The sequence below is a fragment of the Halichoeres trimaculatus genome, unplaced genomic scaffold, assembly GCF_033239565.1.
Source record: "Halichoeres trimaculatus isolate MK-OKI-2021-1 unplaced genomic scaffold, fHalTri1.1 fHalTri1_scaffold_16, whole genome shotgun sequence".
Taxonomy (NCBI): domain Eukaryota; kingdom Metazoa; phylum Chordata; class Actinopteri; order Labriformes; family Labridae; genus Halichoeres; species Halichoeres trimaculatus.
In genome coordinates, this window is record NW_027437194.1 from 27,409,640 (window position 1) to 27,432,254 (window position 22,615).

Here is a 22,615-nt window from a genome sequence, read left to right on the forward strand (position 1 = left end):
AAAAATGTATTTATTTTTATAACCCCTTGCAATGTATATTGTTTGCTCTGCTTGAATGAGTTTACTCGTGTGCTTAATTTTCAATGTTTGTTGGGCGTCTTATCCTTGAAGTGTTAATAAGAAAAGGAGGTTTCAGAGAATAAAATCTGTTTCTTATAATTTTTCTTTTCAATAAAAAGTTGGTTTTTTTTTTTAAAGAATTTTAAAAAACCACAGTCTAAAAGAGTCAGCTTTTAAAGAATGATTTCCTCTGTAATTAGAAAAGAGCTCAGTATTACACTCTGTTAATGTCGACCGCACATGACCAATATGGTTTGGAAAGTTGTCTAATATACCAAGCATGGGTCATAAACTGCAAATTTCATACAATCAGAGCTAAATTATAGCTTTGATTATTGAACCTCAACTAAATGATATCTCATTTTACAAGAGGTAAATGTAACATTTCAATGATGATATGAATACAACCTGATTTTTTGTTTGCAGATGCACTTACTTTTATGACTTCAAATATGAATTAATGGTACGAGGCATCAAAATTTTCCTCCCAGAGATCACAACTGCATAAATGAAGTGTTAATTTCCCTGTTAGTAAACAGCAGAGCTTGAATGTTTAACAAGATCAAATCCATGAATTACCTTTTTTTCCCTTTTAGGTTACTGTTTTTCAGACTTGTCTCTTTTTGAGAGGGTTTTATTTAGTTTTGAAGCAGGTTAAAGTTAAATCCTAGATGAAATTAGATGAAGAGCATTTAGAAAAACTACAGTGAAGTGTCAGAAAGTATATTTTAAGACCACATGAAATAAAGGCAATGCAACTTTTTATTATCATATTTATATAATCCCCCTTGTAAAACATAGGAGCACTTCTGGTACACAACTCAGCATACTGAATCAACAAATGTGGCGATGCACCCTTCAAAAACTCGTTCTTAGATTAAATCAAAACTTCTTTTCTGCCCCACTTTAATATTAGAGTACCATTAATACGCATAAATGCGTCAGATGAGTTTTAGGACAGTCTTTAGTTACTTTTCTCCATCTCGTGTTCAAGAACTGTTTTCAGGATGAACGACAGCCTCATTCTCAGCTTTCCGGCACTTCCGCACAATCCACTCATGCTCTGAGTCATCTGTTGGAAAAAGAAATACTTTGAATTACTAACATTTCTCATCAGGAGTAGAAGTAAATGTAAAAAGAGTCTTTTTTTCTAACGCTTTGCTCTATAGGGAGAGAATAAATACAAACAGCTGATTGGCTATTCAAACGTCTGATTTCACTCAGGCCTAAAACGTTCAAAACAAATCTCTAATAACACATCGGCTGCACAATTAAACCACAGGTCATTCTGAATGTGAGCCTGAATCAGTCAATTGTCATTCAAGTGTCGGCTAAATTCTGTCAAATCAAGATTAAGCCTGACAATTAGGAGAAAATAACTTCTCAGAGCCACTTCAGACACAGATGAATAATAACCCCAAAAATGGACGCCAGTTATTTTAAACCGAAACGACCGCCAGAGGAGCTGATAATAAACCAGTTTTTCATTGTCGCATCTGAAACGGCTCGCTAATTGCAGGTGAAGTGAGCCTCCTCTGCAGCGCGCGCAGCTGCACACACTTGAGGAGCACGCGGGCCTCACCCGCAGGTTCGACGGCGCGCGGGGCTCCTTTTGTACCAAGGAGCAGGTCTGTGGTTCTCCCGTTGATTGTGTGTAATTGGTAGCGATGGGCGTCAACACTAACAGCCACTTCAAGTCTGAAAAAAACAATCTCCCTTTTTTTTCTCGTCCCCCCTCGTTCTTCCTGTTGGGAGCGCGGGGTCAATTTGACGCATCGGGCGCGCGCGGACAGCTGCCACACAAACATGTCCACCGGGCGTTGTGAGGAAGGTGTTATTAAAGCTTCTGCGTCGTTTTCCTCTTGAGGTAGCTGCGTTTATTTCAGAATTTAAGCCTCTGTAATTGGTACAGGTGGCTGCTGTGATCCGGAAACGTCCTCCAAATAAGGGCAAAAGGGATTTTTGTGATTTAACAACTTGTATAAGGCAAAACATGTCGCTCAAAAAACTCCAAATCAAGCTTGTGTGTATTTCTGTGAATTAGGGTGCAGCATTTAGACCAAACACTGTACATTTTATTAAAAATGTAGCAAATTTGTACATTTTTTGTTTTCAAAAAGCTGGTATCTCTGCTGAAGTGCAAACCTTACACGCTTTGTATGAAACACTTTTCTGCTTGACAACATCTCAAAGGTGCAAACCTTCATGTTTGACCTTTGTGCAACGCCCACAGGAGAGAGTGTGTGGAAGCCATAATGGCACCTTGTTAAAGTCTGTTTACCTTAATCCTTAAAATACACTCAGAGGGAAAAGTGTTTCCTTCCAGTCTAATGGCTGTGAACTAACACACACACACTCATACACACACTCTCTCAAACTCACTAGCTTATTAGCCAATGGGGAAAAGTTGTTTTCTTCACACTAATTTGCATAAGGGGGGATCACCATGTGCTGTTTGGTGTCAAAACTGAAAGAAATCACTGTTTCCCCACCTTCTCCATGACAGTGACGATGAATTCTGCTTGTCTGGGGTCATATTTAAGGTCATACATTTTATGGTTCCCTAATCAAACGTACCTAAATGTGAAAGCTCAAATAAACACTCAGATCTACCTACATAAGTCTGTCTCCAATTCACTGCAACCGGAGCACTTCTTGGTTTTGTTTCCTGATGACATCATTGAAAAATAGCTGCGGTTTTCCTGTTTCTAGCTTTGAAGTAAAGATACCGATCTGTAGAAATTATTCATCTATCCGTCACAGCTCGCAGAATTAAAAAGGAATCCTGTTTTATTCCTGTGGAATTCTGCCTCCAACATGTTTGAAAAATGAGAGTTCCAGGAAAGGCAGAATGAGGATACGTCCCACTCCCCAGGGCCCCCCGGCTGATTTTATCTGTCTGTGAAACACCTCGGCTGGACGGGGACAAAGGGAGGGGCTGCGGTTTGGTCACCAGAGGTGTTTTCCTTGGCTGAGGAATGTTTTCAGTGTGGAACTCTTTCTGTGTGGACTTTCAAAGGGAAGCGGTTATTCCAGAAACAGGAAAGTGCTACAAACAATATGGCAGCACATGGATCCTGCTGCTGCTGCTGCTGCTGCTGCTGCAGACTGTTGCTGTCTGTTGCCATGAGAGAATATACAAAACTGACCGTGTGTGTGTGTGTGTGTGTGTGTGTGTGTGTGTGTGTGTGTGTGTGTGTGTGTGTGTGTGTGTGTGTGTGTGTGTGTGTGTGTGTATGTGTGTGTGTTTGTAATAACTGTACACCCTCAATCAGCCAGTGTTGCAGATTTGATTGTGCAGATGTGGCCCATGCATCTTTCCTCTCATTCTTTTTAAATTATACTTTGTAAAGTTGTGCAAATGTTTTTCATTGTACCTCTGAGCTGCAATCTTCATCAGGGAAGACAAATTTAGTTAAATTATGTGAGTCTGGAAGTTTGGAGGAAGGGAGATAAAAAATAATCTTTTTGCACTGTTGGCTAAACATGATTTGTGTTTCTGGATTTGACAGTAATCATCTCATTGTGTTAAAGTTTGTTGACTGTATTTAAGCTGGACTGGTTGACTGCAGCACGACGATTTAACAAGTGCAAGCACATGTTTGTTATCATGCTCTCATGTCACAATAAAAAGGAAAATAATTGAACTTTGTTCTTTAACAAGCAATGCTTTGTGCATTATTACTCATGCAACTGTAACTGTCATGCACAATTTCATTGTAATTTGATGGAGCTCTCTATTTCTATTCACTGTTGGTCAAAATATTGTTAATTCTGAAACTTTGCACCTGTGTGCCATATCATCTTATATCAAACGCATCTTATTTTTTCTAGCAATGAGGCTTTAACAATGTCTTTTTCTTCTGATTTACAGATTAAGCAACACATATTGACTAAATTCAGTGAAAAAAAAAGTGGAGATAAGAGTTTCACAAAGAACATGAGCAAAAAACAGACCCCTGAATGCTCAGCTCTTCATGTCTATGATTTTTAATCACTGTGCAGCAGCAACCCATGCACCTCTCTAATGCATCTCCAAATTGCACGTTTGACTTCCCAACGATGTTCTAAAAAATAAAAAAGTCTTCTTCTTCTTGAAAAAAAGAGGTTTAACTGGTTTTGTATATCAATATGATACAGAGCCAAAGAGTTTGATCAGATACCAATGGCAAAGGGCTGATTCATAGGTCAATTAAATGTTCTTCTGTGTTTATGATAACCACATGCACACAGTACTTCATCAACACCTTAGAGCTGTGCATTTTCTATGGTGGCTGGTAGGTGTCAGATGATTTGCAAATTAAAAAACGCTTTGCAAAAGCACAAATGCAAACAGAACAACATAACGGAAGTTAAAAGAGTTCAACTTTAGCATTTTTCTAACTAACAGTTATCCCAATGGACACAGGAAAGTTGTCAAAATAAGTAAAAACACTGTTTAAAAAAAAAAAAAAAAAAACTCCAGCTATGGTTAACATAGCTGTAATGCTAACATTATGGAATGACTGACTCTTGAAACTTAATATAAATAACACATTACCATAAGGGATGGGTACTGAAAACTAAATCCTGTCTGTAGTACTGAGTACCAGTTCCTGTAATCTCAAACAGTACCATGTTTAGGTACCTAAACACATCCTTGTGACTGTGAGGGAGTGGAAGAGTAGGTAATTTTCCATACTTGACATGAACACAGCAGTGCAAGTTAATATGTAGAGAAATAAATATGTTAAATTGAAAAACTTAAAGATTTTATTGTCAAACTAATTATTGTTTATAAACACACACAAAAGTACTGAAAATGGGTACTGTTGAGTGCCGATATTGATTGCCAGATACCGGCATTTACATACATTTGTGTTATTGCTTTTGCATTTGTGTAGTTCTGCTTGTATTTGTGTTTTCCTTAAGTGTGGTTAAGGAAAATATGAAGGCAAAACATGAACATCTGACACCTACAGGCTACCATAGTATTTGCCAGACAGAGCTAAAATATAAGAAAATATAAAAATAACTACAGCATCAAGTTGAGGTTTTCACCAACAACTCTGACAGGAACTTACAATATGTGCAAGTCTAACTCCTCACTTATCCACTTTTTTTTCTTAAATTAATCAACCAGGGAAGGCTCATTCAGATGAAACATCTCTTTTAAAAGACTGTCCTGGCCAAGACAGCAGCAAGTCATAGAACACAGTAACAAACAACCCAAAACAATGACAAAAGCAGATTACCATGTCCAGTGTAACATCAGAAAAATCAGCCAACAAATCATTACAACCTGATGCATCATCTTCCAAAACCTTCAGTCTACTTTTAAAAAGATACAAAGAGACCTGCTCGCTCAGGCCCAACTTCTCCTGCAACAGGTTCCAAGCTGCAGGAGCCGCATATCTGAAAGTCCTTTTTCCACTGCTGAGGTTTACAGATCAGTTATTATTCCTGTTAGCACTGGAGATTTACACACTGCTTGTTCACACATTTATAATCCCATAAATTTAATAAAGCAGTCAGTTTATGTATATTTTAATTTCCTTTAGAGTTTACAGTGTTAAAAAAGGCTGATGGTTTTGTATCAGATCACATCAGTACTGGCTGATACCAAGGCCCAGGTAGTGTTGTTAAAACTTAAAAATAACTTGTATTCTTCAGAATATAAACATAAACCCTCATAGGTGAAGTGAAATAAAGTGTGTATTTTGGTAGGATTTGGATTAAGAGTTGGTCAAGTCATAGTCTTTGCTTTCAAAATGCTGGATCAACCTCAGAGGAAGTAAGCCAGTTGATTTTTATATATGACGTCTGCATGTGGGATGTGTGCATTTTCACAGCCTTAACATCACAGCCTGCATCAGAACTACAAGTCAGAACTCTGTGTTGAACAAACCGTCAACATAGCTGAACTACAATAAGCTACCACTGTTTTTAAGAGATCATGTTGTAGATCACTGTGGGGAGTTTCAGCGATGTCATAAAGTGGGCGGTTTCCATTATTTATTCCAAAGAACACACTCACAACCCTCCTCTCACTTTATCGTCCTACATTTCTACATCATGATTCAGTATTTTTGACAAATCCCTCCATACATGCAGGCAAACTGGCCGCCAAAAGATCTGTTCAACTCCAAAAATAATCCTTAACCTCTTGGGGAATATTAGCAACAGATCCCATTGTTTTGCTGCGTGGCCAGATGCCAAGATGGATTGTTTGTCTGAGTTAGCAACAGTAACTGAGGCTGGAGAGTAAAGTCATTCAATCGATGTTTAGTTCAAGAGGTCAAAACTTGAATCATCTGCGGTTGAAACCATTTCCATATGTATCTGCTGCAACTTTTCCACATACGATCCCTGCTCGATTCTTCCTCGTCTTGCATGCAGCAGTTGTGATGGCAACACGGGGAGCTCTTTCCTTTTTTCCTTGCAGCAGAAGCAGCAGCAGACGTCCCCCTCTGGGAGGGAGGGAGGGAGGGTGGGTCTTCCCTGTGTGTCCCCTCATCCTCACAGTCCTCATCCTGGGAGGAAGCCATGAGGTAATAAATTCTGTCTTCACACCCACTCTGACAAATGTGCCTTCACCTCCCGGGGTTGAAAAATAAATCCATACAGGATACAGAAGCATCCTTCTCGGGGGCTGAATACCAAGACATGAGAGGGAGGGATACGGTAGCCATACCCAGTGAATGCATGAGCCACGACAACAGTCACATATCTGACTTTATATCTGACTTCAAATTTACTACAATCACTGCAGGGGACTGGAGTATTGTTAGGCTTTTCTTCTTCTCCTGTTATTTTTTTCTATCACTTCCAGAGCTATTAAAATGATTAACAAAGCATGTTAAAAAAAAACCTAAACACACTTTGTCGTCTCTTTACACATCCTGATGACAGGCCTGAGGATGTGGAGCTCCTCACACATGTAAATGAGATGTTTGTGCCGCTGGAACTAATCTGTGTTATGCTGCAAGTAGCTCATCTGCATACAAATATTTTGTCTCAGAGGGGATGGTGAGTCATATCTTGATGTTTTTCCAGGAATCATTTCTCAAAACATGTCTGCATTTGTTGGGTTAAAAGAGGTCAGTTGAATTCACATGCAAACTAAAACAGATTCAGGAGCAAGTCAGAGAATCCAGACTCTGAAGATGTCCCAGTTTCTTTAAAGATGGGAGAATACAAACAGTGTGATGTGACTGCATGAAGAAAATCTTCTGCATGTATTATGAAGTATCTAACCTATAAAGAAGAAAGGTAAAACACCTTTGGATGCATGACATTAAAAGTGTCCATGTTTTGGTCTGATGATGTAAAATCACAGGAGACATGACGAGCAGAGGATGTCAAGTTCTGAGAATTCCAGCGTGGACACCTGACAGACTGCATCGACTTCAAACCGAGGACTGCAGAAGCAGACACTCCTTCAGTGGAAAAATGTGTCTTGAATTTTCCACTTTTGACTAATAACAAAAAAAGAAAACTTTTCAATGACCGCAGCAGGCTTTAGCTGCAGGCTTATCAGATGACTTGTAAGAAAACTCTTCCGTCAGAGAATCCAGGGATAATCCATTTAACATCACTCCATAGGTTCACTGTTATCAAATCCTTCCCATATGGCCACACTGAGTGATGCAGTTATTATAAAATGGGCAAAGACAAAGAGTCCCACCTGAAACAAATTCAATACAAGTGCTCTGGTGGTTCTGTTTTTCAGAGTATTTCCAGTCAGGCTTTGTCTGTTTTTGCACAGAGCTAGCTCTTCATTTGCCAAGTCAACAACTAAATCAGCTGATTCTAATAAAGAAACATCATTTATACACACCTAAAAACTTTAAGACCAGTTGAAGAATTGCAAGAATTTATATTTTGCACTGTTGGGTCTGAAAAAGTTTCAAGTTGAGTTTCAAAATGCAAAAAGAAGAAAAAAAAATTATTGAAAACAATTTAAGTCAACTAGTCTATTCATCCATTGTGACCTGCAGTGTTGTCCTGTTGAAAAACCCAGTCATTCCCACACAGACCAGGGCCCTCAGTCATGAAGGAGGCCCCCTGCAACATCTCCACAGAGCCAGCCGCCGTTTGACGCCCCTGACCAACCTGAAGCTCCATTGGTCCATTGGAGGAAAAAGCCCCAGATCATGTTGGCGTCCCCTCCACTGTGCCACCGTGAAAACATCTCCAGTGGGATCTCCTGGTCATGTCAGTAATGTTGAAGCCATCAGGACGTCAAGGTTCAGTTTTTCTCCTCAGAGAATCAAACTTTCTTCACCTTTCAGTGTCCCATGTTTGCTGCTCTCTGAAAAAGTCTGAACGGCGAGTTTACCTGTGTTTCCACCAAGCAGTACGGGTCGGTTCAGTATGGTTTGGCTCGGTTTGGTACAGTTAAGCCTGATCCTGTTTGTGTTTCCACAGCAAACTGTGCCCTCTCGTGGTAGGCGGCGTGTAAGCCGGATGCCGAAAGCCGCAGCTGTTAAAGAATAGCATGACGCCATAGCAGCTTACCCTGCTATTAAATCCAACAAAGAAGAAAAACACTGCACAGCAAACAAAGAACACGGATGGAAGACATGCAGCATTTCGTCCTCTCTGTGATTAGTATGTAGCTCTTTGATACAAAGTACAATCAAGCTTTGTTTCAGAGAAGTCCGTGTGCCGCCAGGAGAAACGCAGCCGCTGTCAGGGTAAGTGACGATACTTTTGACCAATCAACCGTCTGCAGTGTGTAGCTCCACCTTCAGAGAGTGGATCGGTTCAGTCTGGCACCCATACGGAAGGGTCCCAAAATATAGGCCGGCTCGTCTTGGTTTTTAGGGATCTGTCCCGGGATAAGTCAGTGGAAATGCAGCAAAATGCTCGCCGTATGGAGATGAACCGATCCAGTCTGCTTGGTGGAAATGCGGCTTTTGTGGCGTTGTAGGAGACGAGGCCTTTGAAGACTTGTTTAGTTCTTAAAGCTCTTCTCTATCAGTCGCCGTCTGATGGTTATTGGGCTGCAGTCGGCTCCAGTAACAACCTTAACCTGGGTCAACGATCATCCTGTGCTTTGACGGACAGCCAATCAAATCCTCTGGCTCAGCTCCAATGGAATTTTTTTGTGTCTACCTCTGGACTTTTTTGATTCATAACCCTCAGGATCTTTGAAGAAATTCTGAATGTCTGTCTTACTGTGTCCAGCCTCAGCAGAGATGGCTTGTTGTGAGAGGCCTTACTAATGCAGCTCAACAGCTTAAAGGCTGTGGTTTTAACCTTCTGATCAGCTGATGAACAGGTGATTTCACTTGACTTATTGCTTTGAATACATGTTTTATTCTTTATTTTTCTGTCTCATTCCCATTTCTTCTTTTTTGCATTTTAAAACTCTTCTTAAAATTTTCACAAGATCCAATGGGCAAAATGTATCTGTGTTTTGTATATATATATATATATATATATATATATATATATATATATATATATATATATATATATATATATATATATATATATATATATATATATATATATATATATGACGCATGCCTGGATATATATATATATATATATATATATATATATATATATATATATATATATATATGACGCATGCCTGGATATATATATATATATATATATATATATATATATATATATATATATATATATATATATATATATATATATGTGTGTGTGTGTGTGTGTGTGTTTATGTTATTTTTCAACTGGTCTTAAAACGTTGATTAAGTGTGTATTAGTGACTGAAACCTTCATTCAGAGCTGACTTACGTTTCCAGGCATACGTCACATGTTAGGGTTATCTCTGTACATGGAATCACAGCCATTAGTTTAGGCATGAGTACAAACCCATCATACAAAAATACTTAAGTAATTTCAAAAAAGCCTCTTAGATAAAATTAATACTGCAAACAGACCACTGCACTTATTTCAGTCATTAAAAATGAAATCTAATGCCTGCCATCTAATGCAGTCTCCATTTGACATAAGACTTTCTCTATTCAATTTGAAATGAAAATGTGTGTTTGCTCTTGACTTTCATCTTTGCAATTTTCTTTGGCACAGCATCATGAGATGCCTGGATACCACTCAAAGCTCAGATGGAGCCAATTTGGCATCAAATTGGTGGAACAAAAGTGCACAAACTAATGTGAAATAAGCAGCGAGGAATAGATGGTTGATCCTGATATCACATTGTGTTTCTCTCGAACTGAAACCACAGATAAAAAAACAACCTTTGTGGTTCTTACAGTTTCTGAAATAGGTTGAAAAGTGAATGCCATTAGAGAGATTATTGATATTACTGTGGAAGGTAAACAGCATCCTTCATCTTTGGTGTCACAGGGCTATGGCAGTGGAAATAACAGGATATTTCCCATCTCACCTGCATTCCTGAGGAACCTGCCTGCATAGGAAGTGACAACTCGGGTATTGGGGTCATAGAAACCGTCTCCACAATCGTAGCATCCGTCAGGAATGACACGTGGAGGATGCAGATTGGTTAGGTGAGATTCTCCTGCAGAAATGAAGCAACTGAGTGAATGAAGGAGTAATCCGTCTGAGATTTAAGAACTCATAGATTTAAAAACAATCTCTTTTTAATTAGTATCACTGGGATCAAAATTAAACTCCATTTTTCTTTCATAATCTGGTGCTATTTACATGTTTTTCCATCTCTCAGATGAACTTTTGATTGGATTTGCTCCCTTGTGTTACTCTTATCATGGAATCTGTTCACTTGAAGTGGTCCAGAGACTGAAGCCTTTGAGGTGGGTGGCCCTGGGTTTGAATCATACACTGGACAAAACATGCACATGATCTCAGTTTCATCACCCATTAACTTCTGAAGAGGCTTTTTGAAGCCAGGAGAACGTGGTCGCCATAGTGGAAGTGCTGACTCAACCTTTCCAACGTTTCCCCTTTGCCAACCGACAAAGAGGCAGAATTACAACAGCTCCAGTGCACCCACCTGTCTGTCAAGTCAGAAATGTCACTCTAGACTAGGGCTGCACGATTATCGCAATCGCAATCGCAATGTCAGCACATGCAATTACGTAATCGCAAAAGAGGATATCGCAATCGCAATCGCAATGTCAGCACATGCAATTCAAATTTTTCTCCATGATAACCAAGCAAGTCTGTAGACTCATCATGACACAACTTTTTTTATTAAATCGCAAGCATAATTGCAATCGCAATATTGTCCACCTAATCGCAAATTGCACCTTTTCCCCAAATCGTGCAGCACTACTCTAGACCATCTACACAAACAAATCGAGCCATTCAGACTAAAACATTGGAGTTCCAACCTGAAGGTCTGAGTCCGTTGCATCGCTCACTGTAAAAGCGCCTGTCGTTTAAAGTGCAGTAGTCCCAGTCTGTCTCTTGGTACTGCAGACCATCAGCAAAGAAATATGTGCTCTAAGAAAAAATTACAAGAAAAGATTGATAGGGGTCAAAATAAACAAACTCAAGTTAAAAATCTAGTTATACTTTTACTTCAACATCTAGTGCCGCCTCACAGCAGTGGAACAATCAGATACTGAAAATCAGAAGAAACAGTTTTTGAAAATGCAAAGCTCTGACTGTCCTCTTGACAGTTTTCTTCTGGGAAAGTTTTTTGGCAGAAAGCAGCTGTGGTGAGAACTGTTGAAAGCGAGGTCTTGGGGTTATGCTACTATGTATCCCAGACAAAGTTTCTTGGATAGATAGCTTGCTGTTGAGGTTTGTAAATGTCACTTTTCAGTGCTCTACGCACCACAAAAACTTTTTTTTAATTCCCTCCTATTGTTGTTGAGTAAAGTCAGTAGACTAAGAGATGAAAATCTGAAAACCTCAGCAGATAAAACAAAAGATGGCTGCACTGATATAAACCCCTATAGGAAAGTGGAAAAACATGTGTTTTGGTATTTTGTTTGAATAAACACACTGTGTGTATTTGTGTGTTTCCTCTGAGGAACAAAATGACTATTACTGGGAATATAAACTCAGCATGCTTTGTCCAATGACTGAAATAAAAAGCATTCACTGTTGCATAAATAATAGTATTTTTCATTATGAAAACTGCATTTTTTGAATTATTAGGATGTAGTTGTAGAAGCACTGCTAATAAATGATGAACTATAATGTGAAGAAGGACGCAGAAAGAAAGATTAACGTTCAGAGGAATTGGTTGTGTCACCTCTTTGTTTTTTTCCTCACAAAATAAGTTCGACCGACTGGATAACACCTGGAAAAATTTAAATGAAGTTAATTTTATCTTAAATTAAGTTTTTGACTTTCTTTCAGTAAGCCATCCAGCAAAAGTTTTCAACACACAAGCTATGACGATCAAGCTTATATTAAACTAGGGAGTTTCTGCAGTTTATCTTTTTTTTTTTTTATTGTAAACATTTTAGATAAACTCTGAATTAAATAATTAGTTATTTGACAAAAACAGGTCTTGGATCCTCACCCAGGCTAAGCACATGAAGGGAGAGATGCAGGCACTTTTTCCAGAGCTTGGATCTGTGAATTTCTCTGTGGTTTAGGTCTGTTTTTAATGGAAATCAGTTTTCTCGGGCTGGCATGGATGCAGGTGTAGGGTGGCCTGAGTCAAGTTTAGTCATGGTTTAAAGCTGCTATCATATTAAATGAACCACAACTCAAATGATGATAATAATTGGGAGTGATCACTGTTGTGGCATGAGCCCATGAAAGACTACATCAGAGCAGGAGAGAGTGTAGTTTCATGCAGGAGGGGGGAAAAACTGAGAAACCAAATAAGTGCACCAATAATGGTGAGTGATTGCTAAAAGAGACCAGATGTAATATCAACTATAACCAATGTAAAACACACAGCTTTGCATAAACTTTGACATGCATGCAGGAACACTCACCCACACACGTACACACACACACACACCTGTTTAACTCTGCCGTTTTCCCAGGTGGCCTCATATTTACTTCCATTTAAAAAGTGTAGCACTCCTTTGCCGTGGAACATCCCGTCTTTCATCTCTCCCACATACCTGGTTCCTGTGGGGAAGGTGTACTCTCCTTCTCCATGCATTCTGGGGGAGAGAAGAGACAAACACATTGTATTTCTACAACGTTTGCTAAGCCTAGATTTTTTGCATTAATGAACCACTCAGGGTCCTAATTTATTAAACTCCATGGAAAATTTTCCCGGCATTTTGTGATCCTAAAAAAATAGAATGACACATCAAAAAATAGCATCACAACTACCTCCACTGTCCATTCAAGAACCATCAATCCTAGACAAAGAAAATGCAGTTTTTTGCAAAAGTTGATAAAAAAAAAATCAGTTGATTGAATAAAAAACAAAACAACACCTGAAAAATAAAGAACTAACAATCTGTTATACTAACAAACGACCAAGAAAAAAAGAAACACACTCTTGGTTATAAACAGCATTCATCCTTCTAAGTAGCTCTTTTGAGTCCTTTTTTAATTTGAAGAAAATGTATGTCCCCTTTGCAAGAAATGAAGCTGAACCCATAAACCATGATTTTTCCTCATGCCAAATTGTTGTCCATAAATTGTAATATAAAAAGTATAAATATAAAGAAGTCCACTGGAAAAAAAAGTCCAGTGCCTTTCCAATTTGTTTAATTCATGGAAAATATTTGGTGCTTCTCTGAATACATTTTAAATATACTGTACATCATTGGAAACAATGAAAGGCTCAAAAAGACAACAAATATGAGTACAATTACTTAGAATTCCTTACTGAAATACAATACGTTTTTTCTTTCCTTATCTATCTATCTATCTATCATTTGTTTTTTATTTATTTATTTGTTTGATTTAACTTATCCATTGTTGTTTACCTACAGAGGGATTATTTGTTTATAAACAATGGCGGATGCGCGCACAACTTGGGTGCAGAAGCACTGCGTAGTATAATGGTTTGACAACTGAAGTGGGAGAGTTAACCACCAAAAAACGCATTTTGATGGACGGTAAATGGCTCCTGGTGTGACTGTGACACACCAGGATGACATGCATCAATAAATCAGAAAGTCTCCTAAACCAAAGGAGCACACAGACTGGTGAGTCTGAGACCTGATTCATGATAAAAGAACCAGAAAACTATGTCCAGGGAAATGCACCAAATCACAATATTAAAGGGGACATATCATGCTTGTTTCTCCTTTTCACTATGCCAGACTAGGATGCCTGTAAAGCATTTCTGCCCTCAGTACAAGTCATTTAGTTCCTTTATTGCCCCACAATAGCGTTCTCAATATCCTCATTTTAGGCCATTCTGAAGATCTCGTTGAAACGCTCCGTTTGGAGAATGACCTCCAGTAACCTCGCAACGTCACAGCCCTTTGTGCTCTGATTGGTCGGTTCTATAAGAGGGGTGGAGGGGGTAGAGCCAGGGGGCGGTTTTTGCAGCATGGCAGTATTTACAAAATTGCATTATTGGATGGAGCAGACTGAGCGAGTTTGCTGTTTGCCAAAACTTCACTGTAAGGCATTGATAGCACTAATAAAATGGCAGAGTGTAGGATATGTCCTTTTGTATTGGACCCCGAGTCAGACCTGGACGGTTCTGCAGCTCAGGAGGAAGAAAATCCACCTCGACACAGATCATCTCAAGATGCTTCAGTGTGGTGAGTCAAACCGGTACTGTAACATGTATAGTTTATATGTTTATACTCAGCTCTTGGTGGGTGTATCCCTCAGTGGCGATTGTGCGACTAACTGACATCACAGAGGCAGAGCTGCTTTATCAGATTACCCCAATAAAAAGAAAGGATCCTCGTGTCGTCACAAAGGTCAAAATCTTGCGGCCAACTGGCAATGACCTATTTTCAGAGGCATCAAATCTCGTTCTAGGATATCAGAAAAAATACAATATCTCATATTTTGAAAATTCAGGGGGTGAAAGGTCTTGTTTTCAAATGTATTATATGTGTAAGTATTAAATCAGGGATCAGCACGATATGTCCCCTTTAATGGTTGTGTATTTTGAGGTTAATAGACTGTTTCATTGTTTTCATAATATTACGTAATTTTACTTTGGTCATAAAATCTGTTTCTGATAATCATATAGGTTATCTCACTATTTACTGGCTATACTGAGCCCATGTTTGGTCATAGCCTCAGCTCTAAACAAACTTCTTCATTGAATAATCAAAGTCAAATCTGTATTTTAAGTATCAGCAGTGTTGCTTGTTTGCAGTCAAACCTGGTTAACCGAGGTTGGATAAAGAAGACACATTTAATCACACACCCGCAGACGTCGCTGGTGTATCAGTGTTAAGTGTGTGACCCTGTTAACTGGAGACTCTTGGCTGTTGGCTGAGAGTCACCAGTTAGCACGATTGCTATTAACTACGAAACACCAGTTGCGGTCAAAACTTGATGTTGACGTTGCTTCTATTGTGTAGTATTGTTTCTGACACCTGACCACAGAGCAACTGTACATTTTTATGCTGCTAACAGCGTGAATTAAGTGTTTAAAAAATGAATGGATCTAAATGCTGCTGTCAAGATTATGATGGCTACTGATCATTGACTGTATAAAACATGGACGTAGTCTCGCCGACGTTTTTTGAACCAGGCTGTAAATAGGATAATTTCTGCTTTGGAAATGGCTTTTTTTCTGGCTTGGTGTTTCTGTGACTTCCGCTACTTCCGGAGCCAGCCTCAAGTGAACACGTGAGAAACAGCAGATTTTAGCACTTCCGCATTGCCTCATATTCTCAGACTGGAGGTTGCCGCTTGCTACTGATGGATAATGATGGAACCCTAACCCTAATCCTAACCCTAATCCTAACCCTAACCCTCTATACATACACCACTGACTGATTTGAATAAAACAGTCCACCTGGGAGTCTCTTTGTATATTCAAAGCTGATTTGTCATGGTGTACTCATGGTTTGTTTTGTACATGTATAAAGAGCTCTGACAAAACGAGAAATATAGACAACTTAGAGCAGCGGAAGTATTTAAACTACTATTTGGGGGGTTTATAAAAACATATATGTTTATTTACCTTCCATTTTTTCTTTCTCCTTTGTATCTGCTTTCCCCCAAATCCATTGCTGCATTAACGCTCAGGTGCCTTCTCTTTTCTTTTAATCAAACTAAAAATCTTACTTTTATGGATTTTTACCGACCAGAGCAAGACAGAAACCGGAGCGAAGTGTATCGTCACCATGGCAACAAAGCATCGGTACAGTCTGCCTCGTGCGTGTCATGGTTTGGGGCGGGGTGTTTCGTGCAATACTGCAAACCTCAGGATTTTAAATGGTGATGCTAACGCGATTAAGCTGTCATATCCTTCACTGAGTCATTACTGAAAATTGAAAAAGAATATGGACAAAACATTGTTGTTTATTTGTTATAATTTTTGTATAATCCACAGACAAGCATGTGCTCTGAAAATAAAACACCACAATAAATAAAGCAGAGAGAGGGGAAAAAAAACATGAACAGGAAAAATAATTATTGTTGATATAAAAAATAAAAACACATGCAGTTTTCCAGATAAAAATCCTCTCCAAGATACTTGTTATTATGCCAACAATCAATTCAAAGGATTGAAAGTGTAGTTTAAGTTGTTTTGAATACATGAGGATTGCATTTTTCAGTTTAAATTTATGGATATGAATTTACCGTGTAGTTTTGATTAATTTACATGAAGGATAATACCTTTTGCACATCGATCAAATATCTTTTTTGAGGGGGAAGCGGTTTGCTTTCACTGCGCAGCTCAAACCGGATGTGACGTTTAATGGGCTGTTGACCGTACCCATACAACAAACAACCTTTAAGTCGGCGCTGTAACCATTTTTTATGCACGTGGAGAAGAAGTACTTCATCATAAACTGAGAAAACCCTTTAAAAAAACAAAACAAAAAAAAAAACATATAGATACATTTCAAGTCTTAATAGCGCCATAACTGCGCATGCGGTCGTCATCAGAGCGCGTCCCACAGTTGAGAGCGTCAGGCGCAGTAAAGTGACCTTCTGCTCAGAGTTTGTAGCTCGTCCTAGAGCTAAACCAGGACCTTGAAGGTCCCTACGGGAGCGGTTTTGATTCTCTCCGGTTGTTTTACTGCCACACGCAGCCATGCCCACGACTGTGGAGGTTCCTACGCTGCAGGAGCTGAGTGTGGATGAGGTGAGTCAGGGTTATTGTTATGAATATCATGTACGCCAACTAGCTACGTGAGCTAATGCTAGCTGCTATACTGTGTGAGTTACGCTTTCTCTGTAGTCTCGCGCTGATAGTTTAAAAGATGTCTAACAGCGATAAATGATTTACGGCATGTATGAAACCCACGTCAAAGTCTTTTCATCATGATGTGTATTTTTCTAATGCACTTCTACGTTGACTGATACTAAACATTAGCTACATAAAAGACAAACCGGTGAGCAGTGCATTCCTGCAGGAGTGTTTTTGACTCACTTGACTTGTCCTTGGATGTCAGCTTGTATGTTTCCAAAACAAATATGGCAGCATTAGGAAGTTTCTTTATTTGAAAGGGTCTAATGCTTGAAAGTTTGCTTCACTGAGAATATGAAGTAGATGCAAGAAATACAGGTGTTTAGCTATGGCTTACTTACAACTCCTGTCCCTGATTGGATTGCTTTCACAACCAAAAATTACACTTTAGATTATTTTTGTTGTGTTTAATTCCTTTTTCACTGACTTGAAATAATTTATGCAAGTGAGTCATATGCGTTATACTGGCATGTACTTTTAGTACAGTAAAGTATTTGTCAAGACATCAGTTAAACAAACATGTATCAAGCAAGACCTCTGTAGTGAGTCAAAATATATATTTAAGACGTGAAATTGTACTTCAAGCTAGACTTTTGACCCCAAGGATGCCTCTGAAATTGCTGTCTATGTTCTTTATTTCAGTGAATAAAATACCGAGTGTTAGCTTTTGATGAGTTAGGTGTGCAGTGAATTAAAAAAAATAATTTCAATCAAACACATTCTTTTCACTGTGTTAACTCGGTCACAGTGTCTGTTAAGGACACCAGGGATCTCAACCCCTGGAATTAAATGATAACTCGATGTAAATATGACTGTGTTCATTTGTTCATGTTGTTAATGTGGTTTTGTTCATGTGTTTTCCAGGTTAAAGTGTCATCTGCTGTACTGAAGGCTGCTGCACACCATTTGGGCTCCCAGTGTGACAAACCTAACAAGGAGTTCATGCTGTGCCGCTGGGAGGAAAAGGATCCCAGAAAATGTATAGAAGAAGGAAGGAAGGTTAACGAGTGCACACTCAACTTCTTTAGGTACTTTGCAACTGTGCATCAAAACAATCATGTTTGGGAACCTACACTTGTTGTGATTGCAAGCTGTCCCTTCTGTGACTGATGATTGAATAGAATATAACTTTATTGTCATTGCAACAAGTACAACGAAATTGAAGTGGGATGTAGATGTGGTGAAAAGGTTGTCAGAAATAATGTTCTATTCATTCCATGATGGCTTCTTCATTATGGTTCGGATCATGTGAAGTTCTGTATAACATTGAAGTCTTCATGCACTTGAATGATTAGAGTTTGAATAAGAAATGCGCAATTCAATCCTAGTATCGGGTATCGGGGCCCATCCAGTCCCTCAAAGCTGGATCAGGTATTAGTGGGAAAGGATCAGTCCAAACTTGATACTAAGGCTAAACTATGATTTAGTCTATAAGGTATAAAATTATAGTTTTAGTTAACAGACCACTCAAAGCGCTTTTCTGTTTCATTCACACACTTTTCAACATACCCCCTGCTTTATATTAACTTTGTTTTTATCTTGAAAGAAATGAAAATTGATCAGTTTTTGACTGAAATAAGAGAAAAGTGTGTGGATTAATTGTGAGATTTTTCTGTGCTCCTCTTTCACATGGACCAGCAGACACAGGGCTTTTATTAAATTAAAAAGGTCAAGAAGTACAGGGATTATAATGTGTCTGAATCTGCCCTCAGGGGCCACTGGAGGAAGTGGCCTGGCATTTCTCACTCTGACCCGCTGCGTCTGTGCTAACCGACAGGTTAAAGCAGAGTTGTGTTTCACCTTCTAGTCACTGAGGTGCTTTTGTGTGTGTCCCCAAAAAGTCTGTGTATTTTTTTGGTTCTCCAAAAACACATGACCTCCAAATCTGAAGCCAAAACAAACAGCCGACTCTCTCACCTCAAAGATAAACTGAGAGTTTTTGTGAAGGAGCAACACCTGTAATTATTGTAATGAGGAAAGATTTGAGAAAAGCTGTAATTACGCTGGGACCTGGTTTGATTCTTAGGTGCTTCTGGAAACTGCCAGTCACTGTTTTGGGAGTACTTCAGTGGTATGACCAGTTTAGATTTGTCTGAGACAAACCATGACTGGTAGAAATCTGCAAAGCTCTGACATGGTTGGTTTCCACTGGTGACTTCTGTTCTAACATTTCAGCTCCTTAGATAGAATCACAAGTATTTTGATGTCCCTTTAAATCCTGCATCATGTTTATTCATTTGTTTTTCCAGAGTCTCTCCATCTCTTAAATCATTTGTCTTTCAGCGTTTTGGGGAGAAAACTCCTGACTCCTGTATAGAAACTGATTACCAGGTGTGATTTTATCTCACTCTTGAATGTTTGATTTGTTCCTTGCAGACAAATCAAGGGAAACTGCGCTGAGTCCTTCACTGAGTACTGGACCTGTCTGGATTATTCCAACTTGGCGGAGCTGCGGTACTGCCGTACCCAGCAGAAAGCCTTCGACAGCTGCGTCCTTGACAAGCTGGGCTGGGAGAGACCGGCGCTGGGAGACCTGTCTAAGGTGAGACTTGTGACGGGGTGACTGTACATTCACAAAGAGCGCAGCTCGGTTGATAGGCTCCATTCTCGCTGATTGTGCGCCATGTAAGAGGCTCTGATTGCATCTGCATAGACGCCTCCGTCAGCAGGAGGACTGAGTAGGCAAATCATGTATTTTTCATTCCTTTCTTTCCACAACAAGGCTTTTTAAGGGGCTTGCACAACTTTATTTTAAGAACTCATTGAGCTGCAGCCCTTGAGAAAAGAACAAAATCTAATCTTGACCAAAGCTTTTTCGACTTTTATTTCTGAACACTTTGTTTCTACGGATCCTTCTCATTTAAAATGTTTTGTAGAATCCAAATGATGGAATTTCTTGGATGTCACGTGTTACTTTTAGGCTCTGAGAGAATAAAGGAAAAACAGACAACAGTCACTGACGTAGAGAAAATGTAAATGAGGAAACAAATGAGGGAGAAGTTGGTGCCTTAAATCAAATGAGAAGTGCTGCCGCAGGTAAAGGAGAACAGAGAAAACAGACAAAGTTTCGTGTTGCACACCTCCCTTGCTGCACTGTCAGTGAATCTGAAATCACATCATGTTACTTCTCTTTCACAGGTGACCAAAGTGGCGACCTCGCGGCCCCTCCCTGAGAACCCCTACCACTCTAGACCTCGTCCTGAGCCCAACCCAGTCATCGAGGGTAAACTGGAGCCTTCCAAATACGGCAGCAGGTTATTCTTCTGGAACTGGTGAGGCAGCTCCAGAGTGTACAAAGCCTTCGAAAACCATGAACTGTGTCCAAAAATAAAAACTTTTGGACAGAGCTCATGTGCTGACAGTCAGCAACTGTACGCCCATCACCAACAGTTTGATAAAGGAAGGAGAGATGGATGATGAACCCAGACAGCTTTCCTGACCACCTCTGTAAATGTAATGAGTGACAAAATGCAACATTCTGTTATTATTGTTGTCAAATAATAAAAGAAATAAATTATAATCTCCATTTCCTTTTCCATTTTTTCTATTAACAATCTGTAAGTTCAGGCAGTTCTGTTCATATCTAAATTGCCGGCAGCAGCGTGTTTGCACATCTGTGTTTTGTCAGAGTGTGTGTTGTCAGGCTGATGGAGGCTAGGGTCAAGGGTCAAGGTTGAGGGTCACTACCTGCAGCCAGAGAGAGCTGCTTCTGCTTCCTCCTTTTCTCCCGGCTCACTTCCTGCCTCTGACCTGGAATGGGAGAAGACAGGAGGAGTCATTTCAGAGATGCTCTGAGAAGTATGTTATTGCCGCCCCTTCACACACACTCACAGGCATGCACACACACACACGCACACACATTCATGACCTTAAGTGGAAGGAGACGAAGAGCCCGTTCAAAGGCCTGACAGCCTGTGGAACAAAGCAGACTGTGCCAATGCAAGCACACAGGCACACTCACACACCACTGGGACAGAATCCAAGATCAGGGCTGGACAGTGATGTGGGTGAGGGAGCTTTGATTCAAGTCACCAGAAAAGCTCAGGGTGGCTCACGCATACATTTTGTCGTGACTTAAATAGCTTTTCAGAAAGGTGCACCAACCAATCTGTGTTTTAGCCCATGCTTGCTCTCCTGTTAAGCTTTTTTCTGCTCTGATCTCCTTTTTCTTTTTGACAGGCCAGCTCCAGTGTCCAACATTTACTACAAAATAAATCCAAGAAATCCTCTTCTTCAAGAGAAAGGACAACACAACACTGGCTGATGAAGTTAGCAGTGTTGTTGATCTGTGTTTTTTTTGCGCTACAGCAGAAAAAGGACTGAAGAGCAGAAGAAAGAGAAACAGGAGAGAGATAGAGCACGAGCTAAAGGAGCTAATCTGATTGTGCTAATGTTCATTCCAACCCACAGTCAGCATTTATTCTGCAGTGGTCCGTTCAAACTTGAGAGTCTATCAATAAAATGAAGAGTGAGGTTACGTTAGCTCTACTTGGTAGTTTAACGCTGGCAGAATTATCGAGCTGTGACTAACACTAAATATTACTGGCTGTTAAACTATGATACAAACAGATGTTTGCCTGTTTTCACATTTGAAACTGGGGCGCTACATAACTGTTGATAAATACCTTACCTCAGTGCGTTGTATCTGGTAAAAAGTTGTCTTGAAAAAAGAAAAGTAGAATTAAAAAGAAGATCTGATCTTCATTCATTTCGAAAACAAACGTAGCTTTGCTGAGAGTCATGTCTTCATGACAGAGTATGTACAATTCCAGCAAAAGGTGTTGCTGCAATCCACTTCTAACGGATAGTCCTCACAGCAACTTTAAATTGTGAATTTTGAACAGGCAAATATGTTAAAGATGCTGTGGGAGGATCTGTTTTAATTGGACTGCCTCACCACCTTCTGGCCTGAAGTTTCACACACACTGTTGTGAAGACGCGACTTTTGGGTGTGTTTGTTTTGGAAATGAGTGGAGATAGATCGTCTGTTTACAGCAGCTTTTCATTGTTCAATACAACTTTTTTACCAGATACAACACGATGAGGTAAGTCATTTATCAGTACAGTTACGTAGAAACACAATAACAAGCAAACATTGTGAGTTTGTACCATAGTTTAGAAACTGTTTATGTTTAGCTTAGCTGGCAGCCCGGTGCTCTAAGACATGTATGTAATGTGTAACGTTAATGAATCCTGGTTATGTCCTGCCAGTCATCTACCAGTCAGAGCTGGCGTAACCTCACTCTTCATTTTATTGATAGACTCTCAAGTTTGAACAGACCACTGCAGAATAACTGCTGACTGTGGGTTGGAATCGACATT

The 22,615-nt window shown here is 39.5% G+C and overlaps 2 protein-coding genes across 2 annotated transcripts; one reads left to right on the forward strand and one right to left on the reverse strand.

The window, feature by feature from the left end:
* Positions 1-650: 650 nt before the first annotated feature.
* On the reverse strand, positions 651-16,214 carry morn5 (MORN repeat containing 5). Its single transcript, XM_074690870.1, has 5 exons — positions 16,058-16,214; positions 12,951-13,100; positions 11,358-11,467; positions 10,433-10,564; positions 651-1,132 (listed from the first exon to the last, which is right to left on the reverse strand). The coding sequence occupies exons 1-5, from the start codon at positions 16,102-16,104 to the stop codon at positions 1,050-1,052; spliced, it is 522 nt and encodes a 173-aa protein (XP_074546971.1). The 5' UTR covers positions 16,105-16,214; the 3' UTR covers positions 651-1,049.
* A 757-nt stretch (positions 16,215-16,971) lies between these two features.
* ndufa8 (NADH:ubiquinone oxidoreductase subunit A8) lies at positions 16,972-20,813 on the forward strand. The gene is made up of 4 exons (XM_074690630.1): positions 16,972-17,188; positions 18,158-18,321; positions 19,670-19,835; positions 20,432-20,813. Exons 1-4 carry the CDS (start codon positions 17,138-17,140, stop codon positions 20,567-20,569), a joined length of 519 nt encoding a protein of 172 aa, XP_074546731.1. The 5' UTR covers positions 16,972-17,137; the 3' UTR covers positions 20,570-20,813.
* Positions 20,814-22,615: the final 1,802 nt, after the last annotated feature.